Below are 9,569 nucleotides of genomic sequence, written 5' to 3'. Positions count from 1 at the left end.
TCATATACAAGTGTTCTCTTTACTTTAATGTTAACAATATGAAAGTTAACACATCACTGTTTTCGTTTTGTACTTAGGTTCTTAGATCACGTTGTTTACAAAATAAAATTGCGACCACCATGGCAACGAGACGGATGTGACGTCACACTATTTTAGTTCATTACTCGTTTTCAAGCCGTACGGTGTCATTCTAATCAAAGCTTTTTGCACACACAGAAATGTGTCGTTGGTGCTAGGTTACAATGCATTCCTGCGTTTTTAAACAATGAGGATTACTCATCGGGAAATCAGACACTATTCTACACGTGTGTGTTTTATGGAGTAAAGTTTAACCCTTGACCTTCGAGCTGGTGAAGTTTGTCGGCTTGTTCTGTGATAAATATAGCAAAAGAAGGATTTATTTTTTACCCTTCAGTTGTTTCAGGTAGTCTGCTGACCAAACACAACAAACGTCCAGTAAGGAACTGAATGCGAAATTGAAAAAAGAAATCTTTCTCTATTGAACAGACATCCTCTTCAGTTTCGAAACGAGTGTATTGATTTTTTTTATTAACATCTTGCGTTGCAAGATTGTGTTCTTAAAAAATGAGTGACAATGATTTAACAGACGTGTCAATAAGTGATAGTAGTAGTTTTGTGCCAACAGACGATAGTAGCGATAGTACTATACATGAAACTTTGCGTAAGAAGAAATTTACAAAATCAAAAACACACGCGGCGAGAACAAAAAGTAAATTTGATGCGTACTTTGAAGTTGTTGCGGGAAGTGGGGATCATCCTTATGGGTTATGCAAACTATGTAAAAAATCTAAGAAGAAAGTGGCAATAAAAATGAAAAATAGAAACACATCAGGACTAAAAAAGCATCTAATATCAGTGCATAAGAACGAAGCGCAGGAACTGTTTCCAGTAAAGCAGCAGCAAACTCGAAATATTGCAGATTTCTTTAAACCCGCTGGACAAGTGAGTACTTGTACAATGAATTACTTAATAGAGATTTAAATTTAAAGGTTATGATCTTGTCTTAGGAAAGGAAAACAATTGTTTATCAGGGGCATCATTTAGGGAGGACAGGAGGCAATTTGACCTGAGTTTGATATATATATACTTTAATCAATATTGTTTACAAATATACTAGTTAAAAAAGCGTGGAACTCTTATGTTGGTGGAGGTCTTAACAGTCAAACAGTAGTATCATTAATTTTTTTGTTTGTTTGGGGGGCTTAAGACCCTTTCAGGGAACAGACAACACAGCAACTTCAAAATTTCATTCAATATTTTCGAGTCGTCTCCAATCAAGGATACACTGAAATTCACCTGCTCTGGGAGCAAAAGAATGTTGTTGCTGTTCTACAATTGCACCTTTTTGATAGCTTAGTCATGTTTATTTATTTTATCTTTATTGTTACGGAAATGTACATTCTAATATTTCACCAATTCATTAAGATACAAACACACCATTTTGCTTCTGTTTTTAAAAGACATTATTCCTCAAACTACTTTTTGAGAAACTTTTTTCATCAATGTTTTTATTTTTATTTTCAACTTCTGACTTGTTCAAAACAGTACGATAAGGTATTAAAAACAGCCAATATTAAACAGCATATAAAATTATGCATATTCAAACAATTTTTTAACTGTAACATATTTTCGGGGTGAAATTTGGAGGAGCTTCGAAGAAATTTATGGGGTTTTCAGCTGCCTCAAATAAGGCCTAGTGACACCACTGCTGTTGAAACTAAGTGAACTGCTAGCGTCGCAGTGCAACATTGTACCAGATTTTTTTTTATTTGATTTGACTTGAGTTTACCGCCCCGTTCAGCAGCGAAGCTATAAGAGATATGGACCTACAGCTTAACGTGGAATCCGAATCATATGAGCTCCCGACGGGAATCGATCCCGAGTCATAGTCAGGGATATAACTAGGTTGCAAATCATGACAGAGTCGAAGTGGAGCAGGGGGAGATAGAACAGTAAAAAAAAGAAGCTCTTTTCCACTGAAATGTTTTGATGTAGAGAATTCAAAAATTTTGACATAGAGATCGTCTAAGTTAAACTATGAAATAGTTGCCGCTAACCAGAGGTGTTATTTGCTCTCAACTTCGCATTCAAAACTGATTTCGAACTCACGCTCACTCTCAGTCAGGACCTCGCGCTTACGGAGAAAACAATTCGCTTTTTTTTTTTTTTTTTTTAACAATTTCTGAGTTGTTTGTTCTTCTTCTCGTATTAAATTCCACTTGACGAGCGAATTATTTAAAGCATTTTACTGAATTGTTACAACAACGAAATTAAAACCAGTATATCCATACTAATGAACAGTGGCGCTGAAAAATAACCTCCTGTGTCAAGGACGGCCTAGTTTATTTTTTTCTCTTTCTTACCAAAGTAAAAAAGTAAAATTTGGAATACTTCCAGCTGTAAATTATTAGATATTGACAAATCCTTTCTGTTCATTATTCCAATCTCAATACCTAGTCTTCGCGGTAAATTAAACAGCTTTTTCACACTAACTGAAAATATTAAAAGACTACAGAACAATAATGAGCAAAATATTTGAAATAATATAAAACCCGAAAAGTTTATTTTAACATCCTAACATTATAAAGTTAATCTTCGAAACTTAAATGGTCTCCTTTTGGCATGGACTTCCCCGCATCGCGGGCCCGTTAGTTACGTCAATCCTCCGGGAGTACTTTCCCCTACAGGGCACCCCCTGAAATTATTACTGCTCAATACTAAACCTATTTCCACCCGACGACGACGACAAGAATAACTTTACTCTGCCAAGCAGGCAGAGACGGGTCTCTAGCACTTCCTGCTATTTTACCCAGAGCTTATTTTTACTTTTGTGGCAGGTGAACTAAATTAATCAGACTAACACATTTCATTTATATCCGAGGCGGGATTCGAACTGTAGGCCTACTGTGCCGCTCAGTGATAGTCGAGATATATTTCACAGCATTGATTATATTATTTGCAATTATGGCAAACAAGAATCAGTAAAAAATTAACTACCCTACCTTTCATCCGAAGAAGCACGTGATTCATATTTTATGGTTAAGGAACTCGTAACACGTACGGCATCATTCAACAGGCTTTTAAAGTAGGCCTATATATAAACCGAGAAAACCATGTTTCTTGCCTGGTATGTAACACCCGTCGCCTTTTCTTACTGGCATCAGTGTTTCTGCTAGTACTGTACTTGGTTTGCTAAGTGACTTTGTTCCCCCCCCCCTCACACACACACACGCGCGCGTACGTTCGACTGGAACGAGAGTTGAATCAAATGGAAGGCTCCTCATTCACTATCACAAAATGAACTATTTGGATGCATTTCGACACGTACACCGCGAATGGACAGAAAGGTGTCTCATAAAGAACCTGCTGGCAGGAGGAAATGAGAGAAAAACAATTGAGAGCAATATGAGCATTTGTTTTGGCTAGACGAACCTGCTCTCGCAGAGCAGTTGTTGACAAGAATAATCCCAGACTGCGATTTATAGAATAAAAGAAAGAAAGGTTAGAAATGCCAAACGTGTTGAAAAGAAACAGAATCACGTTGCACACTAATTTTCTTTTCTCCAACTGAATGAATATAAGGACTACACATAAAGAATAACATTCCTATTGGGATATAAAGTTCGTAAACTGGCTTAAGACAAAGATGAGAAATGATGCAGCAATCGCTTCCGGCATTGTATTGTCGCAGCTCCAGTACGCGAGCGGAACGCACTTTAAAATTTCAACTTCAGGATTAACAGTATGCGAGCGGTCACACGTGAATAAACAACAACATATTAAGTTTATCTTAATCTTTAGCTGCAAGTACACTTTGAATAATAGAGACGAATTTAATATCCCAGTTTATTTGTAGATGGTAAAGTTACAGTTGAAGTTAAAAAGAAAAAGTAAAGTTACAGTTGAAGTCCGTCGGTTAATTTTGACTTACAATTGCCGAAAAAGAGATTGACCGACGGACTCTCGAGATACACAGTATGATGTATGTCTACGAAGTTACATCAGTTTTTGGAGACACATCACATTTATAGTAAATGCTAAAAACATGACAAGTTTTTGCAACTTACGTCAGATCTTATGATTATTTTGTACTTTGGTCACCAATGTTGACTTTCCATATACACCCTTTTGTGCACTCAGCACTTCAGCTGCGTGCGCACATAGACTCCAAGTATTTTCCCTTTTCGTACACACTTTTTGTTATATTAAAAAAATTGACACATTGATATTCGGTGCTTACGTCCTCATCACGTGTAAGGCCTGGTGACCATTTCCTAACAAACATCTGCAAAAATCTTTTTCATATCCTGTTCTGAATTACCCCTTTGATTTTGTCTCACCCTTGAAGTTTCTCCTACGATACCCAATGTTAATAGGAATTTTCCATTAAGAATATTGTATCAGAGGGATTTAAGAATACACAAAACACACATATTGAACAGATGGAATAAAAGAAACATACATATATACAATATAAACAATTGGTAACTTCTCAATTAAGAAGGGGAGATCGGCCGTCCTTTTAACATTCCATAGCATAATTAAATATAAACAACAACAATCACATAATATTCAATTAAAAAGCAAAAAAGAAAAATACAATAATAAGATGTACGACTGTGACAGTATGGTCGTTTAATTTAACAAGGAAACGTCATTGAAGTACCACAGCCACGGTAGCTTTTCCGGGGTTTTGAACCCAGTCTTTCGAATAACATTCTGACATTGCCAATTCAACAAAATCATTGACAGTCTTTCATTTATTTTTTACGTAGGCCTACTCGTATTCAAATAATATTAAAAAGTGAAACGCAGTGAATGGTAAGTCGCTCCGATGCGTAAACTGAAGTGAATGTGTACAAAATAAACGTGGCATTATAGCAGCCCTCTCATTTGCTAGCAGCATTTAAGGGGAACTTGGAGCGTCACCTTCAAAGGCCAAGAAGTTTGTCACGTCGTAATTCTCGTTGGCATTGATATTATTATGAACACAATGTACTAAGGAATTCAGTGCAACAAGTAACTGAAAATATGTGAATTTAAAACATAATTTGCGTTTCTTTCTCTAAAACATCACTCCTCCTTGAGATCCGATAGTTCTTTTTTATTATTATTATTATTATTTTGGGTGGTTGGTGCAGTGAAAAGGAGGCTTCAAATGATGGAAGGAAATTTAAACTAATTTTATTGTAAGTGCGAGGAACTGTCCGAGTTAGAATATCTGAAGAGAAAATGAGTAATTATACATAAATCTCTCACAGAATACAGTAATTAAAACAGTTCGAGTCCAGGTGGGTCGTGATTTGGGGTTTGCTTTGACAGGGTGCGTGTGCGTTGGTTTCCTCGGGGTTCTCCCGTTTCCTCCCACTTCTTTATCCCACCATTTCATTCATTACTCATCATCACCGTCTCGCTTAGCCTAACCGGCATAACTGTGGGACGTAAAACTCAAACATTTCATTTTTCCTTAGAGAGACCTATATTGAGAAGTATCTCGGGCCCTAATTCAGATGTGAACTGAATTTGTCTCTCTTTCCGTACTAAATTGCTTACAATTAATTGTTTTCCTCTGGAAGTAGTTAAGAGTTTTCATAAGGCAGTAATAAAGTCAAAGCTAGGAAGCAGAAAGTCGGAATTCTATCAATAAAGTACCCCTGAGATCAAAATTTAAAGCTTAGTGAATATTATTTCATTGCTATGATTATTTGAAACGTTTCGTTGCTTTATCGTGTAGCTTACATATAATTCAATTACCTAAGAGTTGAACTTAATACCTCCTTGCCTCTTGGTTTCCGACATCCGAGACATCCTCACAGGTGATGTAATCAATACAATATAAACTACATCGTTTGAGTCCAATGTCAACTGACAGATTGTTGTTGAGCCTTATTTTCTATTTCAGAGAACAGAAACAAGAACAACAGACTTCTCTTCAGCTACAGTGGATTGGATTACAAGAAAATATCTTCCTTTTTCGTTTTTTGATGACGAAGAAACGCAAGAATACTTCCGATACATTTGCCCCAACTTGAAATTTCCTAATAGATTCACTCTCAGAAGACAAGTCAAACAAAGATTTGAGGAGCTCCAACTCAAAGTAAAGAATCGGCTACAGCACTGCAGCTCGAAAATGTCATTTACAATTGATGGGTGGACGTTAATAGCTGGTCGGACTTTCTATGGCGTAACTGTTCATTTCATAGATAATGACTGGACTTACCAGTCTCTGTTCCTTGATTTTGTCCCTTCGCATGGTCGACATACAGGGGAAGATATCGCACAGATTTTTTATAATTGTTTGGTAGAATTCAAGTTGGAAAACAAAATACAAGGCATCACCGTCGACAATGCATCGGCTAACACCAGGTTTATGACTGAACTTGCCAAACTGATTCCAAATTTCAATTCAGAAGATCAGCATTTTCGCTGCATGGCGCATATCCTAAACTTAGGAGTTCAAGATTTGATGAAAAAGCTATCTTTACAAAGTTGTGATTTAAGTGAAGAGGAGGTCGATAGTTAAAATGAATATGAAGGGAATGAAGATTATGTACCACAAATTCAGGACTCTACTACAGCCATAATGAAACTGCGTTCTATTTTCAGCAAGATAAAACGAAGTGAGACCTTGAAGAACAAGTTTCGTTCGGCGTGTGAAACAGCTGCTGTGTCTACAACTGTAGGTCCCGTGTTGGACTGTCCAACAAGGGGGAATTCAGGATATGCTTGGCGTAGGTTTGAAATTGAAAGATGGTATCACCACATTATGCAGTATTGTACCAGAGTTAAAAAAGTTTCTAATTGATGAGGACGAATGGTTGTTGTTTGAAAGAGTACACAAAATTTTAGTAAATTTTAAAATCCTTACGACAAAACTTGGAGGAGAAAAATATGTCACATTGCCCCTTGTCATTGTTTCATTTAACCTCTTACTGGATAAGCTGGAAACTATTGTGAATCAGCTAGATGGAAAAGCCGACCGCACTGATGTGGATGAGAAACTGATTTTAGGACTCCAAGCTGCGCGAGACAAAATGTTAAAACATTATAAGATGACCAACTGGATTTACTGCATAACACTTATCCTGGATCCAAGGCACAAAGTTGAGACCTTTGACTTAACACCGTGGGGAATGGAAATGAAGCAAGGAAGCCTTAAGAAATTTGAAAGCATATTTAACGAATACCAAAGCAAAGAACCAACGTCAGAGTTACCAGTAGAAAGTGTTAAAGATACTGATGAAGACATCGTAGATTTTAACATGCTTTATTCATCTCCTTCTAATTCAACGACTTCACAAGGATGTAATAGTGAACTAGAAAATTACCTGAGTCAGCCGAGAGCTGCAAGCAGCGAGGATATTTTGTATTGGTGGAAGAAACATCAACTTCAATTTCCCATCTTATCCAGAATGGCTCGTGACTTCTTATCAATTTCAGCTACATCTGTTCCTGCTGAGAGGCTTTTTTCAAGAGCGTCCTTAGTAATTCGTAAATATCGCAATCGATTAAGCAACGAGTCTGCACGTTGGTTACTCTGCATAAACTCTTGGGCCAAGAACTTCCAGTAGAACTTTCAAGATTCCTTTACTGTGTAAACCAAAATGAGTGTGAAGTCAAGTCTATAATGAATTCGTAGATCATCAAGTTCATTTTCTTATATAAATATACACGATGCATGTTAAATCCGTTTGCAGTGCCTGGAAGTTAATTTGGTTTTTACTCAGTTCAGAATACGTGTAATTTGTTTTTTACTCACTTCAGAAAGTCCATAAGAAGTAACAATTTAAAATTCATATTATGTATAAACCTAAATATATACATATCTTCTAATTGTACAAGGCTTCTTTTTGTTTTATACTATATACTTAATTACTTTCTAGACTTAACACATCAGTATGTTTGAAACATTGTTGTTAGAAGCTGTAAATTACAAAAGTCTTTGAAGAAATTATGTTCTGTTGGAGGAAACATATGTGTATTTGTTGTTATTAGTGTTTAGCATTTAAAATATATATACGTGTAATTTGGTTTTTACTCGGTTTAGAATACGTGTAATTTGTTTTTTACTCACTTCAGAAAGTCCATAAGAAGTAACAATTTAAAATTCATATTATGCATAAACCTAAATATATACATATCTTCTAATTGTACAAGGCTTCTTTTTGTTTTATACTATATACTTAATTACTTTCTAGACTTAACACAGCAGTATGCTTGAAACATTGTTGTTAGAAGCTGTAAATTACAAAAGTCTTTGAAGAAATTATGTTCCGTTGGAGGAAACATATGTGTATTTGTTGTTATTAGTGTTTAGCATTTAAAACTATATACGTGTAATTTGGGTTTTACTCAGTTCAGAATACGTGTCATTTGTTTTTTACTCACTTCAGAAAGTCCATAAGAAGTAAGAATTTAAAATTCATATTATGTATAAACCTAAATATACACATATCTTGCAATTGTACGAGGTTTCTTTTTGTTTTATACCATATAGATACTTAATTACGCAACTCTATCCATCACGACTCTGGAACTTACTGAAGAAATAATAAACACTTCTGACAAGAGTATATACACTTGTTTATTAAAAACTAAATTACAGTGTAACGGTTTTGACAATTTAACGTTGTCTTCATCAGACACTAACTCATCATACTTATAGAAGGTAAACTATATTACATTTAGAAACATACATTGTATTTCCGTTACTATTGGCGCATTGTAATATCCCATAATTAATTATCCCATATATCCAGAGTAAAATGTACCATTGAAAAGCATAAAATTCCTTAAGAGCAAGACTTGCAAGACTCTTGCAAGCAAGACCAAGACCAAGACCAAGACTGGGTATGCAAGACCAAGACCAAAGGTTCCAGTGCAAGACCAAGACCAAGACCAAGACCAGTCAGGTCTTGGTCTTGGTTTTGCATTTGCTCATCACTAATAATGCTGTAACTTTGAAGACTGTTTACAAGTGGTATGAGCGATTTAAAAGCGGAAATGAGTCGGTAGAAGACGAGCAACATTCGGGACGTCAATTAACTCAAAAACAGAAGAAAACTTGCAAATAGGGATGCGTTCGAGTCGAGTCGAGACAGAATTTTCCTGACAAAATTCGAGTCGAGACACAGCTCTTCTAATAGAAAAATATATATTTTTCGAGTCGAGACATCACTTTTACAGCACATTTTCGAGTCGAGACAGTCTCAAATCTTGTCTCGTGCGCATCCCTACTTGCAAAAAGTGGGGAAAATTGTTCGTTCACACAGGTCAATAACTATTAGAGAGCTTTCCAAAGAATTAATACATCTCGTACGGGACAGTACAAAGCATTTTAACCACCGACTTGGAAATGAGAAGAGTAAGTACTAAATTAGTTCCCCGACTTTTGACTGACGAACAGGAATTTTTGACCGAAAAAATATTCCTGTCTGTCTACATCCACCGTACTCTCCAGATATAGCATGACGCGACTTCTGGTTCTTCCTCAAAATTAAAACCGTGCTTAAAGGAAAGCCTTTGAACACCACTCCTGACATTGATGG

The 9,569-nt window shown here is 36.1% G+C and overlaps 1 protein-coding gene across 1 annotated transcript; it reads left to right on the top strand.

Moving 5' to 3' along the window:
- Window positions 1-585: 585 nt before the first annotated feature.
- LOC145687245 (uncharacterized) lies at window positions 586-6,544 on the top strand. Its single transcript, XM_081760720.1, has 2 exons — window positions 586-963; window positions 5,924-6,544. The coding sequence occupies exons 1-2, from the start codon at window positions 586-588 to the stop codon at window positions 6,542-6,544; spliced, it is 999 nt and encodes a 332-aa protein (XP_081616846.1).
- The last annotated feature ends 3,025 nt before the right edge of the window (window positions 6,545-9,569 follow it).

Source organism: Thermobia domestica, chromosome 6, assembly GCF_964235325.1.
Source record: "Thermobia domestica chromosome 6, izTheDome1.hap1.1, whole genome shotgun sequence".
Taxonomy (NCBI): Eukaryota; Metazoa; Arthropoda; class Insecta; order Zygentoma; family Lepismatidae; genus Thermobia; species Thermobia domestica.
This window is presented reverse-complemented; position numbering and strand designations above follow the sequence as displayed.